Genomic DNA, 21471 nt, shown 5'->3' with positions numbered 1-21471 from the left:
TGCAAAGTTCCATAGTCTTTGGGTCTTTTGCCAAATGATGGAGTGGAAAGGGGGAAGTGAACGTATGGACCAAAAGACTGGGGGTGGCATGTTTTGGATGGGAGATTTATGCCAATAATGACCATCAGGTCATTAGCAGAAGGATGATTGGATGAAGATTGGGCCGATGTATTTGTCATATGAATGGTGTTTCTGCCTATTCAAATTAGAGCATATTCAATAAGTGTGGAGCTAATGTGCATATTCAAATTACTTTCAAAAGAAACTTGTACTAAAAAGTTACTTTTCATTTATACTTTTACTATGTTAAGTTTTATTGTGGTAGGAGTAAAGGAAAAAATTAAGCCTATTTGGGTGTATTTTGTGCATATTCGATTAGTGTATAGCTAATTTGCATATTAACATTCATTTTTAAAGAAACTTGTAATACAAAATGTTGTACTTGTCATGGGTAGTTTCATTGTGTAAAGTTTCATTTTGATAGGAGTAAAGGAAAAAAATAGCCCCATTGGGGTGTAATGTTGCCTGGCCTTATTGGCACACATCTCGGATTGATGAGAATTTAACATATTTCATCAACTACGATTTCTTAGGACTTTTAGTATGTTGTTCTGGACACCTCATAGAAATTATCTAAGCTGCAAAAAAAATGTTTTACAATTAGTCTGTTGTAAAACGCTACTTTGCCTGGACTAATAGTAACAAAGTTACATACTAGCTAGTTATAACAGTTACACAGAAAGAGACAATATGACAACAAAGTCCAAGTGGACTCAAAGAACGCAGTGTTCGGCAATCAACTGCAACAACTACCAATGTGACAGTATTTATGCCTTTCATCGCTTTCCCAAAGACCCTGACAGGTAAATTTTGTCGGTAGCGTATCCTTATGCACCTGCTAACTTTAACGTTTTTTTTGTCTAGTAGTAGGCTAGTGAACTTAATTCCTTCTAGGAACTGCAGGTCCTAGCCATAGAAACCAGAATAATGATTTATATGGATATGACACTAAATTAAAATGAGCTTCTTAAATTAATTTGCTGAATTCATATATTTCATTGATAACTTATTTGTGTATACTGTAGGCTAACGTTGTAATGTGTACTGTAGAACTGTGGGAGTCAGATGGCTGAGCGGTGAGGGAGTCGGGCTAGTAATCTGAAGGTTGCCAGTTCGATTCCCAGCTGTGCCAAATGACGTTGTGTCCTTGGGCAAGGCACTTCACCCTCCTTGCCTCGGGGGGAATGTCTCTGTACTTACTATAAGTCGCTCTGGATAAGAGCGTCTGCTAAATGACTAAATGTAAAATGTAAATGTAAATGTAGAGCTAGCGTTAACGTTACCTCCTGGGAAACGGTCTAACGTTAGGCTATTATAACGTTATATAAACTCATCACTGTCACACTTAGCCTAATGTAGAGAGTAATATAATTTATAAAATGCTTGAACTTCTCTTGTCAATATAAGTTCTTTGCATCACCAAGCGCTGCAGATGTGTACGGAAGTGAGAAGCGGAAACGATTACATCTGTTTTCCGGTTCGAACGCTGGGCGCTCCGCATAACCCCTATTGAGTAGGCCTACATTAATGAAGCTAAAAATTGTTAACTAGCTAGCCTAGCTAATGTTACTGCTCAAATCCGTAGCTACTTTTACAGTGTGTGCGTGAGATAGACCTTACCTTCTCGAAACGTACAATTTGAACCCTTTTTTCCTCTTGCTCAAAGGGCAGCAACATAGAATCCTATGTGGATCGTTAATTGTCATTTTGGGAAGATCACCCAAGCTCCTCGTAAAAAACGCAATTTTGGTTGAGAGAGAACTCAGGTGCTAGCTACCGGAAGTTGTTGACCTATGTTGTGCAATATCCGGAAGTGATGCGTGCTTATGGTGAAATCAGTACAACTGAAAATGCCTAGTTCTTCAGGAGCATTCTCATGTTCAGACGGTCGTTAATATTTTAGTTTATTGTAATGAATATTATTGTTGTGTGTGTCGTTTTTTTAAAATCACAAACGTAAGTTTTGTTGCAGGCACAAGCACTATATTGTACGATAAGTAGCCCAGTCGGCGTTATTTTAGGCTACTCATATCAGGTAACTACGCACTAGGATTCATGCTGCCTTTACGTGCTGTTGGAATTATGGTAGTTTCCAACTGGGAAGATACACATGAACCATCCCTCAAGTCAATTACCAGTGGGAAACTCAGAGGTAATGTTGATACCCGATTTCCCGAGTTGAATGACCTTTCAACATGGCGGAGAAGAGGAAAGGTTCGGTAGTGAAAGGTATGCCTATGTCATTCTTTATTTTTAACAATGAAACTATTGTTAGCTGTTGTTTGTGAACATGATTTTAATCTGTAATGTATGTAGGCCATTTGTTGAGTCAATTTCCTCTTCTAGCAGGTGCATAAGGGATTCTAAATAGGATTTCCACAATAATATGCTGCCGCCAAATTTAGCGTCCGCCATTTTTTATATAGCTCCGACAACAAAAGCACTTGAACATGACGATGATGATATTTGGTAACGATGATTTCTGTTTCGAAAAGCAATAACAAAAGCCATAGAATAAATGTCGTACAATAAAAGCTCAAATTTAAGTTTGTATTATTGTTACTTGTTATTCCTTAGACTATCTGACCATTAAAATCTATAATCGTTGCATCCCTAGTTGCGTCATAACTGTTGACTGTAGATGTAGTCTTTGCAGTTGTGTACAATATTTCTTGTTGGAATGAGCCACTGTGGGAAGTCCTGCACAGCAATCATTAATGTTTCTTTGGGAGGCAGGATTAAGCATTATTTATAGGGGGATTCACTATAACTGCTGTGCTCCTGCCGTCAGTTCAAATGATATGCTTAACATGTGAAGAGACCTGAATGTGTTGGTGTTTATATTCTCCCTTTGACTGCGGGAGGCATGTGAGACAACAAATGTATTGTGGAGCGCTCCAGATATTCACTGAAACCATATTAGTTATCAAATCATACATGCATTCAGAGCTATACATAGTTCTCTAAATATGGATCTATGAGCATACAAGTGATTAATTCTTGGGAAAGGCTGAGATAATTGTGCTGGACTGCAAACCAATTTAAGCCCCCTCAGAGTTCTAGCTACACAGTGTTCTCATTTAGCTGCTGTTATGGTCCACTAAAGCACCCTTCACCACTTCAGCTGACCCTGAGACCCAGATGGCTATGGTTATTCCTGCCTCTATCACCAGAACAAAGAACTTCACAATTCCTACAGTTTTAAAGGTGAGAGTCACAGCATGCTATACCTCTGTTTTTCTTATACTAACATGCAATGTTATAGAATATTTTTTACTTTCAAACTAGTACTACTAGTCATACTCTTGATTAGCTGCTACTACTTCAACAGGGGTTATCTACAATTGTGTTGTCAAAATAAAAGTACAGTACGGTTGAATTGTGTCAAATCAAATGGACTGAGGTGTACAATTGTCTCACATTTAGCTCTCGTGGCCTGTGCATTTGAACTGGTGCTGTTTATTACTTATTATGACCCTTCCACATACCACGGCTTATATACAGGGAACCTTTGGTAAGATACATTACACCGATTGGCACGTTTGGTGAATGATTCCTCCTTGTTTTGTGAATCACTCACTCATTTACAGCACTAAAATGTAATGTGGCATCAAGTGATAAAGAAGCCTTTTGAGGGCTTCCTCAGTTCTATGCTGAAGTGATTATTGTGCATTTGAAAGATAACACTTTAATTATGCTTCTATGAATCAATTTAGGAATTCAAAATTAAAATTACCCTAGTATGAAAAATGAGGCAATGTGTTCTCAGCCATTTGTAATTAAAGTGAAATGTAGAACTAGTTCAGTCAAGGCATGTATTGATTTAACCATTTATCGCATTGAAAATAGGTTTGGTCTTTGGCAGTGTAGTTCTATCTAAGGGGCAGTTCCCTGCCTGGAAGCTGCTAGTATAGCACAAGAACATACAATAATGTCATGAGGCTTCACAGAGTATTACAACAACTTCCTGTAGTACGATACAAAAGACAGTGTGGAGGAGCTGAGGAGGGTGGCAGCAACTTCACACCCAGGTGCATAGCAACACATGCAGGTGCATAGCAACACATACAGGTGCACAGCAACACATGCAGGTGCATAACAATACATGATGGGAAGTTCTAGACCCAGTTATTGTGCAGTTCCTTTGTCTTGGCCTGCTGAGGCAGTACTGATGTGAATTAGCTTGAAGCTATATTCTGGTATTGTGCATCAAATGGTGACATGTTTTAAATTGTACATGGTCCCATAAAGTAAATAATTAAATGAACCTTCAGTTATCACAGCTGTAATGATTGTGAGTGACATCATCTGATGACACAATGCCAGCTGGAGTTTCATGCCTGAACTAGTTCTGCCAATTTGGGCTTCAATAAAATTGCAGTCAAAGACCAAACTGTGTTGAAGAGAGTAGAGAATATATCAGATAAATGTCATGCACACCCATGCAAAATTCAATATATGTTGCTAAATGTGAGGTGATTGGTTTAGTTTAATATAGTTTTAATTGAATTTAAGTAATTTCTTGCTATCTAAATAGATAACAAGGCACAGTAGAGGATTAATACTGCAGTAGAATACATTGGAAACTTTCTTCTCATCAACTTTTGTGCTGTATGAAAAACTGATTTTCACATCCACATTAAGAAAGGTCCATTGATGCGATTGTTGGATTAAAATACAGTGGCCTACTGACTTCTCCATCTGTCTGTCACTATGGAAGGAATACTTTCAGTAAAGCACCAGTCAGAGCAGCCATGCTTTCAGGACAAGAGTGTGGCAATAAAAAGCAAGGACATTCAGCCCCCTACACCCACACACACCCCATTCACAATGAGAAAGGAAATGATGTGTTAAACACACTGCAGGGTTGCTCATTCTATAAAACCTAACTGTGTAACAAAGAATATATGACAGTGTAGAAACAACATAATGACTTGTTATTCATATTTCTCAGTTTCTGCATGCAGTTGTGTGCAGTAAGCACACTTATTTCAAAATCTCAAATAATTTGCAGATAAAACAAGAGAAAAAAGATATTTGCACTTTGATCACATTAACCCTTGTGTTATCTTCGGGTCGTTCTGACCCATCAGTCATTGTGACCCACCGTCGTATTGCGACAACTTTACCGCATACAAAAACAAAGTGAAGCATTTTCTTTTAACCGTTGGGCTGTCTCAGACCCCCCACATTGCGAAGGTTAAAATAAAATTATTTTTATTTGTTTTTGTATTGGGTAAAATTGGGTAAACACAACGATGGTTCGTTATGAACCTTTGGGTCATGTGACCCGAAGGCAGCACGAGGGTTAAGAAGAGCATATTGTCATAGAATCAGTAGAAATATGTGTAGGACTGTCAGCCCCTGTTGTAAAAAAGTACATCTGTCCAGTTCTAGGCAATTCAGATGTGATAGGGTATATTTAGGAAGTAAAAGGTCCCTACCCCCACCACCATGCTACTGGCAAGGAAGAAGAGGGGGCAACAGCAGCAGCCATCTGTGACAACAGTTAGGGCATGTTGAGTCATCTTCGAGCCATCAATACATTTTCTCTCTCTGGGGATGTAGCCTACATTATGCCAAACGCACACCCAATGACACGGCGTACGTGGTGGCGTCTGAACTCCGCTTGTACCCTCTCTTGCGAAGCTTCCCATCAAGAGGCAGTGAGGCTGATGGACAGGGTGATGTAGGTGGGGCTTCTGTCACCCACAATGAAGTGACCTGGAGGTGGATGGCAAGCGCCGGTGTAAACCTTTGCCAAAGCTTACATTTACTAGACATCTTTGAATGGTCATAATCACTCAAACCCCGCACACAATTATAGGAATTATACTAATACTAACTACTAACTAAGCACTAATACTCAAACAGGAAATGGCAGGAAATGCATCAAAGATGCAAATAAATCTGTTGGAGACTCCCAAGCTCCTCAGTCATGTGATCCAGAAGCTGCCTCTAGTCAGAGAGGTCGGGGACGTCCAGGACCAGTCAGGTACATGAAAGTGAGCATGTTTGTTGGGCCGCCAAAGATGGAGTCAGGGTCTAATGATTGAGCAACCAACTCCTGGCATAATAAAAGCAGGCCCAGAGGTTCTGCTGTCACTGGTCCACTGCACTCCAATCATATTTGTGGTGGATCATATTACAAAGAACTTGTCACCGCGATGCTTTGTGGTGTTTAATCCCAATATTTTTCCCCCAGCTCGTAAAACAGTTGACCTTCTACTTAGATAAGCGGTATTACCTACAGGCTTCACTGCCTTCAGAGCAAGGCGCAGTATCGCTGGTGAAAGACAGGAGCCTGGTAACAGCTTGCGATACACAGATAACCCTCACAGCTACCGTAAACAGCATGAAACAAACCTGACCCGGGATGTAATTGCATGTTTAGCGGGGAGAGTATTTGGTTGTCGTAGTTGTAAGGTTATCTACATGACATTTACAACTGTCTTCACTAGAGCTGTCAGACAAATTCGGAAGCATAATTAGAGATTAGCAGACAAAGCCTTCTGAAGCCTCAAGGACTGAAGAATGCCTATATATTATTGCTTGGCAGTGCTATGGACCAGGAAAATTAATGAACAGACCACACAGTTTGTATAGCATGAGGAAGAACAGTAAATAAAAATGACTGACACTACAGTAGATGTTCTATGAAATATACCATATGTTGCAGTATTTGCAGCCATTCATTGTTATGAGATTTCAAGTGTTCAATTATTAATATTTTTACTTTGCATACATCATGTTATTGCATAAAGAAAAATACATTGTTTTGGTATCTAAATACATATATTGGCCACAGGCGGAGGAACCTTGATTTGTTCTGAGGCAGCTGAAGCTGTTTGGATCACTTGATTGGTATCAGTAGAGTCAGACCAACAAACACTCCTTAGAGACAGTATCATTCTCCTGTCTGTCTACCCTCTGTCATTACACACACACAACAAACACACACACACAAACATTCTTCCTTTTTGGGAGATAACTATATGACTTATTTCACTAAAGCATCTGTGGTTGTGTCCGAAGGGATAACAGTTGATCAAGTATGAAAACACGATTAAGCCATGGTGTCATAGTTCAGTGACACCTTACATTTACATTTAGTCATTTAGCAGACGCTCTTATCCAGAGCGACTTACAGTAAGTACAGGGACATTCCCCCCGAGGCAAGTAGGGTGAAGTGCCTTGCCCAAGGACACAACATCAGATGGCATGACCGGGAATCGAACTGGAAACCTTCGGATTACCAGCCCGATTCCCTCACCGCTCAGCCACCTGACTCCCAGGACCTTGCAGGACATCGATGTGCAATGGTGCTTGTCGACCAGAAACGACCCTGGAAAAGTAATTGATTGATTGATGGATAGATGGATGGCAGCTCTGGAGATCCGGTGCAAAGACAGACCTGGTAAACAGTTTACGGACGTCTGTCCTGTCCCCATGGTGCCTTTGCGCTCTTCACTTGCCTCTGACTGGCATGAGCCGTGATGGATGGCAGCTGTCACTCTCCTGTCTGTTCCACCCCATCACCCTTGCCGGTTGCCATCGCTGCCACTATGCGTGAGTCCCATCTCCTGCCTGGCAAGCTGAGCTCAGATTGGCCACTATGGGAAAAGGAGGTCCAATGCATCAACATTCTCAACTGCCCTGTAATAACCTTTGGAGTCATGGGGGACAAAACTGGGGGCTTCGAATGATGTGGATATAGGCCGATGAAATGTGATCTGTTTAAAGGTCAGGGCAATGTTTAGAATTCCTGACATTCTACCAATGTCCTCACAACAACCTATGTAAGGGCTCTGCAGTCACCTGCAGAGGTTCCAAATATTGGCTTTTCTTGTACCAAATGACAAGACGGAGAGAGACAGATCTCCAGGTAAAAAAGTAGAACTGCCAAAATACATGCAGTGAGAGTTGAAAGTAAAGGTACAAGGATGAGTAGGGTGCTTTGAATGTCATTATTTAATTAAACTGGGTAAGATCACAGGGCTTGAGATTCACATCAAAGAGCAAGCTCCACTTTCATTTCGCCTGCCGAGTTGGGAAACAGACACAGCAAGTGGAAGGTCTGCTCTCGCTCTGGTGGCTTTTATGTGAAGAGATGCCTATTGAAGCATATGAGCCCCAGATTTACACAGTTAATCAATAAAGGCAGTGAGACAGACAAAGGGAGGTCTCCTGTTTGAGGGTGTGTGTATGGATTGAAGTGAGCAGAACACCTTTGATCAGGCTCTATATGCTGATGAAGACGACAGGCAGCATGGTGGACATGGCAGAGAAAGGAACAAAAACCAAGTTATGGTCACAAACATGGTTATGCAAAAACGTTATGGAGATATTTGATTCTGTACTCAATCAATCCAGGAGGAGGAAACATCATGCACATTATAATTGCCTTTATTCTAATTTGGGTTTCTTCGGTTTCTCCGGAAAGTTATAAAGTCATTGGACTTGTGTGGGGAGGGTTTGACAAGTGTGATGACTGTATTCTTCCACAGATACCATGGGCTTGGACATGGAGTTGGACCAGTTACTATTCACTTTGACTTGATGGGTGTGATCTGTGAAGAATGAATGGCACCATGCAATGGTGAAGGGCTATAACCCAGGGTTGATTGGAAATAACATGTAGTAGGGCAGAATAGAGGAACTGGGCAAAATGTGCTGGTGTGGAACGTCCCCAAAGATGGGAAGAAAATATTAGCTGGCATTGTATCAAGGCCCAATTGGAGAAGAAGCCACATTTAATTCATTTTGCAAGTGTTGTGGCCCAAAATAGTTTGACAGTGTAGTGTAGAAGTTAGGAGGAACATTCTCAAGTGTGTAAGGGGGGCCAAGGGTGACGCACCATTATCTAAGACTGTTATGTGTTTTCGCTTCTCCAAAGGAGTTGTTATGAATCAACAGCATCTTAGGGAACAGAGAATTAGGGGGGTTGCCAAGGATTGTCAGTTGAAAACATTTATGATTGAAGGCCAAGCATCTGGGTTTGCTGTTGTCCTCTGAACCTAGGCCCATCTTGGGAGCAGAATAGGGGTCTTGACAAAGTTTAGAAGGAGAAACCCATAGAACAGAAGCCAGAGATGAGGGCTGGTTCTCATAGCAGAATGGGTGAACTGGGGTTTGAGGAGAAAAGGGAACACAGAGGGGTTTGAGCGGACATTAGAGATAGGGAGCTTGTGCACATGGTACATCATGGAAAAGGGAACAAACTATGGGAAGATTATGTGGCAATATTGGGAAATAGTAGTATGGAGGGAGGGGGATTTTCTTTATATTGACTATATAATGTTCTATATACTGCAAATGTTTACTCCTCGACAGGTCTGCAAACGCCTTTGTAAACCGAGATTTGTTAAAACGTTTGTGAACCGAGACCGAGTAAACATTTGGTTTCTTATATACTACAACAATACGTGGGAAGATCCCAAATCAAACAGGTCGAATCTGGAGCAGCCGCCATGTTGTCAGAGCAATCAGCTGCACGTGCACTGGTGACGTCAATACATCTCCAAGGCAACATATCAACAACATCAGTTTGTCTTCTGTCTGCTTCAGATACTTCTTTAAAACAGGAAGCGATTGCAGGGCGTTTGCGGACCTGTGCAAAAACCATATTTGGTCGTTTTTTTTGCAATTTAGGCTACTTTGTTGCCGAGCAGATGCCACGTTGTTTATCTCAATGGCTACCTCTCCAAGGCAACCGCTTGTTGCTAGGTCCGTAAAAACGTCTATTTACCTCTGCGAACTTTCAGGAGGTATATAAACGGATTTATTAACTTTTGAGAACGTCTTCTGGACCAATAGGAACAGCGTATTGGTCCAATTATTACACTAGTACATAAGAAACTGTGTTATATACTGTGCTGGACTTAAGGAGTATGTATGCTTTTTGTGTCTTCCTGTACCAACTGTTGCATTGCTGAATAAACCTATCAAGCCATCTTGACTAAAGTCTCCGACTCCATTTTTTATCCAAATCCTTCTGAAGTGAAATATCCTTTAACTCAAACAACCATATATTTAAACGTGCATGCTTGGCTGAATGCTACGGACTGATCCAAACACTGTCTCCTGGTTCCACCGTCCGCGCGCGCTCCAAACTGTCACAGACACATCCTGTGAGAATCCACGAAATGCAGGGCCTGATCTGATATATTATTGTCAGCAATTCCAATTTCAAACCTTGTAAAGACGAATTCATCACAGACCCAGACAACAGCTATTAAATGGTTTTACCTTTGGATAGAATGAACTCACTTAAGACGTAATGTTGTACTCAAGGAACGTTAGATTTTATTGTTGCAACTAAGATAATGTGTAAAGTTCAGTGTATGTGAGATCAGTCGGCAAACCAATCCAGTGCCTTAATATTACTGTGAGTCATGTGAATTCAAGCATCAATTCAGTTTGTGGACTGCTGATTGGGTGAAAGTTGATGTTAAATTCCCAATGAGACAGGGTCTTAATATAGTTGTGTTAAGGGGAAGCTGAGGATATGTGACAGGAAATGCAGAGGAGACCTGGCAGGCTCTCCTGTTGAATCAACAGAAATGAAGATGTCCTTTTGAAGTAGGGCAGCCGGCCCTCACTGCTGTTTTGTTTCCAGCTCTGAATAAATCTCTAGGCAGTACAGAGGGAACTAGATCGGCGGGGGAGTGTGTGAGTGTAAATGGATATCCATGTAGTTTTTGCAATATATTTTAAGTTGGATGAAATTAAATAAAGATGCATGGTAGCTATGAAGTGTTTGCACTGCAACATATTCCCAAAAGGCACTGCCACTGGGATGACCATTTTAGCAGATTCCACCTAGTAGGGCCTCTTTCCAGCTTTGGTTGAAGCTAAATGCCCTGTCCACCTTAACTGAATTGTATGTCCTCCTCAATTCTACTTTTTACTTTTAGTCAATCCTCATTCTACATTCTTCCTGGAGAAAAGTATCATTCTACATTCAGTCAGTCCCTAATTCTCCTTCCTCTGACAGTCAAGTCATTCCATGTTCCACATACTGGAGTTAATATTTCTTCCACCTTCACGTTAGTGTCGAATGAACAAAATAATTTTGAACCCAATCTTATGTCACTATTTGAATTACCAAAATGGAGTTCATGACCTAAGCATAAATCATTATGAACCAAATATGATGTCACTTTATAAATTATTGTGTCATTAAGACATAAATATAATAAATTATGAGTTGGGTTGAAAGAATTCAAGCCAGTTCTTACCCACATCATTGCAAGAGCCTGTTTGATTCATCACTCTTTTGATCACTGTGACACAAGAGCACTTTGTCAAGCTCTGGAACACGTCCGCATATCTTGGAGCCACCACAATTTCCCACAACATCAGACAACAGGTGTGAGAACTGAACACACTCTCTCACTGTCTTCGTAAACCAACAGCATGACGACTATTATCCAGCGATGGCTGAATCACACCAGAAAAATGTTTGCCGTGGCTAATGACATCTGATGCCCATTACTGTCGGTTAGTCTCAGAGTTTCAGATTTCCATGGAGGGAGACCATGCTGTGTACAATTATGAGGCCTGGGTCAGCAGAGAAACACTATCAGTCTCATGATTTCCGTTTTCTGATTCTATTATTAGCATCAACACTTACCTGGTACCTGAGGCCTGTTCCATAAAGCGAGTTTACCGAATAAGCCAGGCTTATGTCAGTTAGTCTGACTCATTCCTAGTGCATTAATTTCCCTCATCAAGAAAGCACAACAGAGGATGTACTTCCTTCGGCAGCTGAAGAAGTTCAACCTGCCAAAGACAATGATGGTGCACTTCTACTCAGCCATCATTGAGTCCATCCTCACCTCCTCCATCACCGTCTGGTACGCTGTTGCCACTGCCAAGGACAAGAGCAGACTGCAGCGTATCATCCGCACTGCTGAGAAGGTGATTGGCTGCAATCTGCCTACCCTCGAGGACCTGCACGCCTCGAGGACCCTGAGGCGAGCGAGGAAGATTGTGTCCGACTCCTCCCACCCTGGACACTCCCTGTTTCAGTCACTCCCCTCCGGCAGAAGGCTGCGGTCCATCAGGACCAATACCTCATGCCACAAAAACAGTTTCTTCCCTTCCGCTGTTGGCCTCTTCAACAAGGCCAAGGGACCACACTGACTCTAATGACTTCTTGCTTAAAACACACTGCTTTTTGCACTGCATTACAAAATGGTATCTTGTACATTTGTATTTTTTGTAATATTTGTATTTTTATATTGTAATTTACGGCAATTTATATTTTATTTTATTGTATATTTAATTCTATTCTAATCCCACTTAGTACTGCTAGTTTATGTACCCTTAGTATAGATAGTCCACATATTTAAATTTTAGGTATATGTTTATTGTATGCACCTTCCTGCCAAAGCAAATTCCTTGTCTGTGCAAACTTTCATGGCGAATAAATCCCATTCTGATTCTGATTCTGATAAAGCCAGCTCAACGTAGTCTGAACTAAGTTACTATGGCAACTTATGCTTCGAAATTAGCCTGGTCCGGGGCAGGCTATCTGGGCTTAGCCCGTGTTGATGCTTAACCAGACGTTCCTGTAACACTGACCCAAAAGGAAAACGATGATTTACCACAGACATTCTCATTTTCTCATTCTCCCTCAGTTCAATAGGCTACATTTATAGAAAATCAACTTAAATACATAGGCTACAACATTTAGCCTAATGCATTAAACAATGATGAAAGATGATTTCAGAATGACACAAACCTACATAGCCTACGTGAAACGTATGGATATATGGTAGTTTGTGATTTCAAATGTTTAGGTATCAGGCATATAGGTCTAGCCTGGTCCTAACCAGACTCTACATTTCATTTGTACAGAGAGTCTGGGCTTGCTCCATTGACAAGCGTTAACTTCCTTGAAGGCGGGTACTCTGTTGAAGTTTAAAACTATTGGATTTGCCCAGAGCCCCTCTGGATCTGCCATAACCAATCGCTAGCGTTCGCCTTAGCCAACTCCTTCACCACTAACGGAGCTAGCTGGAAAATCAAACTTTGGGGGCCACAACATCATGGCCACCAACAAAACTCAGCAAAGATTGTTCTTTTTCCGGCTTTAACGTCTGGATATTTGGCAGCGTTGCCACAACAGACCGAATGGCTACAACTCAAACTAAGGCGCGACATCAATGTCATCGTTCTCAGCCACTCCCTCGTTCGCTGATTGCCGCCAAAAATGTTTCTGGCAAAAACTGACTAATATACAGAAAGCCCAGACCTACTACAGAAGCAAAATGAAAATTGAGTGGAAGTACTAAGAGGGCAGAGCCAGGCTAATATAGGCCTATCTCAATTTAAATGATCCCAGTATAATTATCATCTACATAATTGTTAACAGTAGCCTACAATTGCAAAACGAATCTAAATACATACATCTATCCTTTATTTTCCTGACACAAAAACCATGTTAAAAAGTTATAGGCTACTGGATAATGTATTGATTAATAGTAGGCTATTTATAAAACAATGTCAAAAAAGGCCATTTATTTTAATGTGTTTAGAGGGTGTCAGTTTTTTTAATCAATGAAGTAAAGGTCTATAAGAAAGGACCTCGACCTACGTAGCGTAGCGTATCGTTCACGTCAATCATGGCGTGTTATTTTATTCTGATGAAGTAGTGGATGAGGGAGCTGCTTAAAAAGGGAATGTTCTTTCTGAAATAAGTCACGTGGCCGTGTGCATGGCTTTTTGCCGTGGTGGATCGTATGATCCATGTTCTACCTCTCGGGCTGCTTAAGAATAGGGTGCACGCGCAATTAGCCTGACTGCTTAAATCTGACTTGAATAAGTAGGATTGCGTGAGCTGAAATTGGTCTTTATGGAACCGCTTTAGTCCCGCTTGACTAGTTAAAATAATTCAAGTCAGGTTTGGGACTTTTAAGTCCAGCTTTTTTGAGCAGCCTGTATGGAACAGGCCTCAGAGGGCTCCTGTTCAAATCCCAGATGAGTCCTTTATGCGACGTGGTTCGGGGTGATTTACTGGGGGAGTTTCCCTGGCTTTTTTTGTGTAAGACTTTTATGTGAAAACAAATCAGTCAACCAAAACACTAACAGAAACGTGGCTCGTTGGTCTAGTGGTATGATTCTCGCTTAGGGTACAGGTACTCTTTGTCTACCGATGTATTTTTTTAAAGGAATTAATTAACTCAAACATGCGTCACAACATGGCTCGTTGGTCTAGGGGTATGATTCTCGCTTAGGGTGCGAGAGGTCCCGGGTTCAAATCCCGGACGAGCCCAAGTTTTGAATTGTTGAATTTTTTTTTCGCAAATAAGTTGCCATCATTGATGAGTTCTTATTGAGGATTCTACTATACTCTACAGTACTCTATTTCACTTTTTTCTGTTTTGCTTTAATCTACTCTGTTTTAGGCTTCTCTGTCTCCTCTCTCCTCTTTCTTTTCCTCTCCTATTAATGTGTGTGTAAAAAGAAGTTTCGAAAGGTAGAAAAAAAGTTTCAAAGTTCAGAACAAAAATGTGGAAAGCTTGAAAAAATATTCCAAAAAGTTCCCCAAATGTTTTTCAAAAGTTTAACAAATATTTTTTTAAAGAAGTTTCGCAAAGGTTGAAAAATATGTTTCCTAAAAAAGTTGCCATCGTTACATTTACATTTAGTAATTTAGCAAACGCTCTTTACCAGACTCTTTTTAAACATGGGTATCTGTACTTCTATTTGAGTGAAGGATGTGTGTACTTTTGTCATCTCACATTTTTACCACTGCTTAATTAAAATAATGAATGGATGGTCATGTGGATCCTCTACCACCAGAGGGCAGTAAGTACTAGAAATGTGAGCACCTTCAATTACATTGCAATCAACTAACTTCCTCAATTTCTAATTTGGCAACTGTCGTTACATCTCTATTAGACTGCAACACGGCTCTTCTACCAAATTATTTAGTTTAATCTCACTAGGAAATGTAATGTGCCTGTCACTGAAACTTTGAAAACATTAATATAATGTCAAGTTGTATCAACTTTTATCTACATAATTCATATGATATTTAGATTTTCAACACGTTTACTTCAAGGCTCTGACATTAATCTCTCATATGAAACAACTTCTCTTATCTTTTGAATGTGGATTCCATTAACCGCCAAAAAGTGAAAACAATTACCATTTCTCTTATGCAAATTAGGATGTTTCAATCAGATAAGCTCAGGTGTTAGACTCATTTTAGAATTAAGATCATCTAAGTATGGTGAAGCATGGTTCTGCTTCTGAACATCCTTACGCCTGAGATACTCACCTTTGACTAAATCTGAACTTCAGGCAAATAGCTGGATGACATCCATCAATCCCCCTGACAGATATGAGTGAAGAGTCAGAGGTGCACGCTGGTGGTGGAAGCAGCAACCAAGGCAACCATGTAGTATGACACGTCAGTTAAACAATGTCAGGTTTGAGTGACTTCCTGGTGTTTTAAATAGGGCGTACTGTTAAGTGGTGGTGACTGTAACTACACCTAGGTAAAATGGTGGTGGTATGTCAGTTGATGTCATCATGGTGCGCCTCAAGAGTGTACCACCTGAACTAGCTTTGTCCATTCCTTTGATACGCAACAGTCAGGGAAACTGAAATACACAATCCAGACAATCCACTTTGATGTCATGTCATGTTGTATATTGCTTAAGCAAAGCATGTGAGGAGATCTGAAACAAGAGTTAAGTTTTACTACTTCAAAGTTTCAATTTTTCATGGAGCATCTTTTGAACTGTGTATAATGAAAATGGAAATAAATGTATTATGAATTCAGGTCTATAGTATGTTTTTTGACAATGGAGTCAGAATGTTTTCTTTGTCCAATATTCAGGCCGGACTGTTATGCAAATTTAACACCTGAACATCACAAGAGTGAGCCACAGCACTAAGACTGATGTCATAAATTGTTGAAAATCTTTATCTTCCTTTTTAGACTTCCAAGTGGCATTTTTTAAACATGTATGAAGAAATAAATAGAGCCATCTAGCATAAGTAATTTATTATCATAAATTTATGACGTCAGGTATTGATTGCCAGCAATTTAACCCAATTTACTCATTGAATTTAGAAGGTTGGTTATAAAGAACTTAAAGTCCTCTTGAAGGACCATAGATGTAAACAAAGATGAGACTTTACAAAGACTTTGAGTCTATGTGTTTTGATAAAAACTATACTAAAAGACGAAAACATCTTGATTTGCCATTAAGTCAAAGTAAAAACTTTCTTCTTTTGGTGCTTAAGATCACTGTAATTATGGAGTGAAACAAAAAGAGCCCTTCAACTTTAAGAATTGCCAGACTTAGTAATTTGAGAGAGGGAGCAGAGGAGAAAGAGCGAGAGAGAGAAAATAAGGGTGGGGGTGAGAGGGGTTGTGAGAGAAACGTTTCTCATGCGCTGTGGCTCCAGGAGCGTGTGAGAGAGGGGGGTGGAGAGGGAGATGGGCTGGGCTTGTGAGGGCTTTCTGGGGGAATGATAGAAGGCGTCACCTTAGGGTTCAGCCCAAGCCCCGCCCCTTCCATAGAGTAGGAGCTGCAAGATGAGCTTAGGTCCCAAAACTGGAAAGGGGTCCTCTTTGAATGGAGAGCACAGTATTGCGGACTACACCGGTAACATGAAAACCTTGCTTTTTGCCCTGTGTGCCTTGCTGCCCCTGCTCTGTCATACTGTCCATGGAGGTAAGTGCCACTTCAAATCAGCTTATCTTATGTTCCCGCTCTTTTCATCTCTCTACCCTCCTCTCAGGCCCAGTGCAGAGGTTTCCTCACACTGATGTTCAAAACCATGTTCCGTGAAGATGTCTTCTGAAATACTGATTTAGCATCAGTTTGATACACTTCAAAAAACTACCTACCTGTAGCACTGAAAGCCACAAAACATCTGTGTTGTAACATCTATGAAACTTGTATTTCACTCTTTCATAATAGTCAGTGTAAAAATGTATTGTGTTTAAACACTTTTGTTTGGCCTATAGTTATCCCACAACAGTGTAAGTCTGGTGCAAAGCTTTTGAGCTGTAATAACTTTGTAATAAAGAGCCCAACTTACAGTATAGTCCTGTCTTCAAAACAATTCTTCGCTATAATATGAGTTTTACTCATGGATGAGACCAAGTGGAAGTGGAGAACTGGCCTAACTACGGCTTAGTGATGCATCAAATGTTGAATAATATAAGTGTGGTATTCCACAGAAGGTTTGGAAGAGGGTTGGTAATGAGCAAAGTGTTTATATTGCCCAGCTGTGCTGAATGTGGAGCTGGGGGATCTCTTGGCTGTGAATGGATCTTTCAGAAGATGGGCGACTGTTAGACAAAGTTACACCTCAATCACACAGCGAGGTGAGCTGGGGAAAGGAGAACCCTCCGTCTCATAGATGCATCGGCCCATATAAAGAGCCCACAGTGCAGTCTGAATAAGCTGCACCAGTACCTTGTTTGTAAGGATGCAGTTGGCCCTTTGGTGTGAGGGCGCGTGTGTATGAGTGTGGCACTGGATACAGGGTTTGTAGTGTTCATGTAGAGCGACGGCAAATCTGGCTTTTGCCCCAATTCCGGTGAGGGAATGAAACGGTGTCTTTGAAGAGCTCACTGGATCCAACACACAGATGCACATGCCCATTTGGCAGGAGCATGCGATGCCTTTGTGCAGATGTTTAGTTTATTGTGCTCCACAAGCTCTGATCTTAGATCTACTGAAAGACATTCCACTCCAAGGAACATTTTGGAACAGTGATCATTCTCTTTAGTGACAACTAGTGGGAGTTTGATCTTTCAGTATGATTATATCATTTTTATAGTGCATGAACAAACAAGAATGAAAAAAGTAAATTTAAGAATAATTTTAAAAGAAAGAAAATAAAACCACAGCCTTATGTCTGAATGGTAATAGCGTTCAGAGCATTCACCAAACAACACGTCTAATGATAAATGTGCTATTTCCACATTTAACTTATGCAGTTAAGGTTTTGGACTGAACAGTTGATGGAATTTCTTTTAACTGAATGCATTTTTTTCTATCTACTGTAGACATGTAATGTGATCCACAAATAATACACCGCACAGGCCAATTGTTCATTAGACGCTTGGGAACATTGGTTGAATATTGTACAAACCACACGCTGACATTAGAAGAACTTCATACTACCTAGAATGTTTATTACTGACCTCCCCTGTGTTTACATTTTGTTCATCTGTGACACGGGACACCACATGGGTCCCAGTTGGAAAACGTGGCAACAGGAAACCGGGGCTTCAGTCCATTTCAGCTTGTAACTGATGGGAGAACATTCTTCCACTGCTCACATTTGTAACTGATGACAAAACATTTTGGAAAGTGTAAAATGTTTTTCGTAAAATATTACCTGTTTGTATCAATAAAGGAGCCCTTTGAAAAGAGTTCTGCAAAGGTGCTTTTTTGAGTCAGTACAGGTCCACAGGGAACCCTTTTCAGTCAACACTCCAAACAGCACACTTAAAAAGGGCTTTGTATTGAATTCACACACCTCATACAATCAATTTTTCATTCATTTCAAATCAAACTCAAAGTTTTGATTATTTTACACAGGAATGTGAAAGTGTAATCGGAATATATCACAGTGTAGCACTGTGAGCAATGTTACTGAAAAGGACAACTGGGTTCTGTTTGGAAACGTAGGATCCTACATGGAAAATGTTAAGGCTCTTTCACAAGGGTTATACTGTCTGAAGGACGCAGATGCACAGGGCCAACAAAACCTTAGGTTAGGTTATTTAGAAAGAAAATTAAGTGATGAATCAATTATGTTGGTAGAATAATATTGTGGCAGTGAGTTTTCACGCCAACTTTAAGTTAGTCAAAGAATGCTGCTTACAGAAGCAGTCGCACAGCAACAGTAATGTGTGATGTCACCAAATGATTTATCATGTTCTGAAGAGGCTTTGAGGAACTACTTGTTGTGTTTGAACTTCAAATTGCAGAAGTCTTACAGGGGATTTGCATTGGAGGTGCTATCTGGCCTCAGTGTATTATGTTGCTATGGTAACTAAATAAATAAATATGGATGTTTTTGGCTCCATTTCTTGGAGCTTTCAGTTAGTAGAACTGTGTGACTTCTAGTGGCTGCTCATACAAAAAGACTAAAAAGTGTTGTCAAATTGATGAGATTAGCCTGTTATTGACACTGACAGACAGATCCTTCATCTACTATACCATGGAAACTGATACATTTAGCACAATTACTTCCCAAGAGCTGGAAGCCCATACACAGACAACCTTTGGCCTGGATGTGTATACAAAAGTTAATGTACACAAACAAATACTATTCTAAAGGTTATTTAACTACTTGTACTTGCTGTGAATTATATTATTGTTTCTTGCTTTCCTCCAGATACACTCTAGCACTTTCGAGGATCATGTTGTTTGATTGAAATGTGTTTAACTTCATGCTCTTCTGGTTCTACCCATTGGCACTTATTTGCTTTTCACAATGTATGCTTCATGTTTTGGCTACAATGTTTTTGCGGCTATCTCGTTGTTTATGATCATTGACCTATGCACTTTTTGTAAAGCTCTCTCTTGGAAGTCGCTTTGGATAAAAGCGTCTGCTAAATGACTAAATGTAAATGTTATTGGTCAAATTGTGTTGGCTGTAATATCCAAATGTTTGAACCTTTTCTATGTCAATCACATACAAATCAGTTAGAGACCAGATCTACCTCGGAGAAGTTTAACCGTCGAACATTTTGCCTTGAGTCCCTTTTAATTCAAACATTTACTGCCATAAAACAATGCAAAAAAGTGCCCCCCATAAAAAGGAATTATTACGCATCTGACATTACTTGATGTGCCGTCTACAAACAATGCAGTCAGCCTTTGCTATTAATTTCTTATCTAACCCAAGAACATTCATTATTATTGCCTCTGTATTTTTCCATTTTTAATGGGTTCAAATATGTCTGTTGTCATAATTAGTCTATGCTGCGAACCAGTGCAAACACGAGTATCAACGGTCCAACCTTAAAGCATCTATGACTTAACTTCCTCATTTTGACTGACAGCAGGCAGCAGGGTGATTGTTTATGGTGCGCTGACACAAGAAAGCCTCTGCTCCACACCTCGCTCTCTCTTCATTAGCGCTGACACTTCAGCAGCTAGTGTACCCTGGGTCATTTTCAGTTACACGCTTTCTTCAGAAGCTGCAGTTTGAGACAAAATCATGCAAATGGTATAAAACCGGGGCTCAGATTCTGGCAAATGACTGACGCAAATAGATTGTGCAGAATAAATATAGCCTGGCTGGTCGACACAGAGCTCATTGCTTCACATTTAACTTAGAAGAGTGAGAGCACAATGGGGTGGGGTGTGTGTGTGTGGGGCTGACAGTCACACAGACCCAGTGTTTGGGGACTAGAATCATGTCGTCATTTCCCAATCATGAAGATTTTAAATAGCCATACTCATAGTCTGCCCCATATAACAGGGTTTGACTAACTGTAGCCTCCTTCAGTAGAGGGAAGGGACAGGAAGGAAAAAGAGAGAAGGAAAATGGAAGAGAATAGGGAAATAATTCTGACACGCAGAGCTCTTTATTATGGGTCATTTGCTGCCAGTCTGTCTGCCCAGATGACCAAGCCCTGTCTGGGCAGATGAAAGGCTGCATTATAACAATTAGGTTCATGTTATGTGTTGATTTGCATCACTTTACACTAGTGTTACAGACATCAAATGAATAGGTAGTTAATAACATAGTGCATCACAATCAAGATTCAAGCTTTAGTTTATGCAAGAGTGAAAGGTAATTATTCCAACACAAATGCGTCTTCATTTAGTGGAAAATGTAGGTCCAACCTGACATTGGACCGCCCTCCAGGACGAACATGGATTGATGTTCGGCCGGCCTTTTTCTCTTAGGCACTACCTGGATAGATTGCACTCCAACCCACAACTTCCCAGCCCTAAGATAAGTGGTTTCACCTCCTCCAATTAACTACCAAGGTTCTTCTCCCGCAGCCTGATGTGAACGGCCCCTCCCTCGTTTATCGAGTGCATCCATCAGACCGCATGAGCTACACCTCTTAACCTTCACACCGCACACTGTTTCAGACCCTCTAACCTTCACACCGCACACTGTTTCAGACCCTCTAACCTTCACACCGCACACTGTTTCAGACCCTCTAACCTTCACACCGCACACTGTTTCAGACCCTCTAACCTTCACACCGCACACTGTTTCAGACCCTCTAACCTTCACACCGCACACTGTTTCAGACCCTCTAACCTTCACACCGCACACTGTTTCAGACCCTCTAACCTTCACACCGCACACTGTTTCAGACCCTCTAACCTTCACACCGCACACTGTTTCAGACCCTCTAACCTTCACACCGCACACTGTTTCAGACCCTCTAACCTT

General features: G+C 40.7%; 1 protein-coding gene and 1 non-coding gene across 2 annotated transcripts in view; both read left to right on the top strand.

Moving 5' to 3' along the window:
- Nucleotides 1-14269: 14269 nt before the first annotated feature.
- trnap-agg (transfer RNA proline (anticodon AGG)) lies at nucleotides 14270-14341 on the top strand. Its single transcript has one exon. It is a non-coding gene; the product is annotated as a tRNA-Pro (tRNA).
- Nucleotides 14342-16653: 2312 nt separating this feature from the next.
- cspg4 (chondroitin sulfate proteoglycan 4) overlaps nucleotides 16654-21471 on the top strand; it is a 29674-nt gene continuing 24856 nt past the window's right edge. The window contains exon 1 of the mRNA XM_062462746.1: nucleotides 16654-16760. Within this exon, the coding sequence (XP_062318730.1) occupies nucleotides 16697-16760 (64 nt within the window). The 5' untranslated portion in view covers nucleotides 16654-16696. The remainder of the gene's footprint in view (nucleotides 16761-21471) is intronic.

This window comes from Osmerus eperlanus, chromosome 5 (genome assembly GCF_963692335.1).
Source record: "Osmerus eperlanus chromosome 5, fOsmEpe2.1, whole genome shotgun sequence".
In the NCBI taxonomy this organism is placed as follows: domain Eukaryota; kingdom Metazoa; phylum Chordata; class Actinopteri; order Osmeriformes; family Osmeridae; genus Osmerus; species Osmerus eperlanus.
This window is presented reverse-complemented; position numbering and strand designations above follow the sequence as displayed.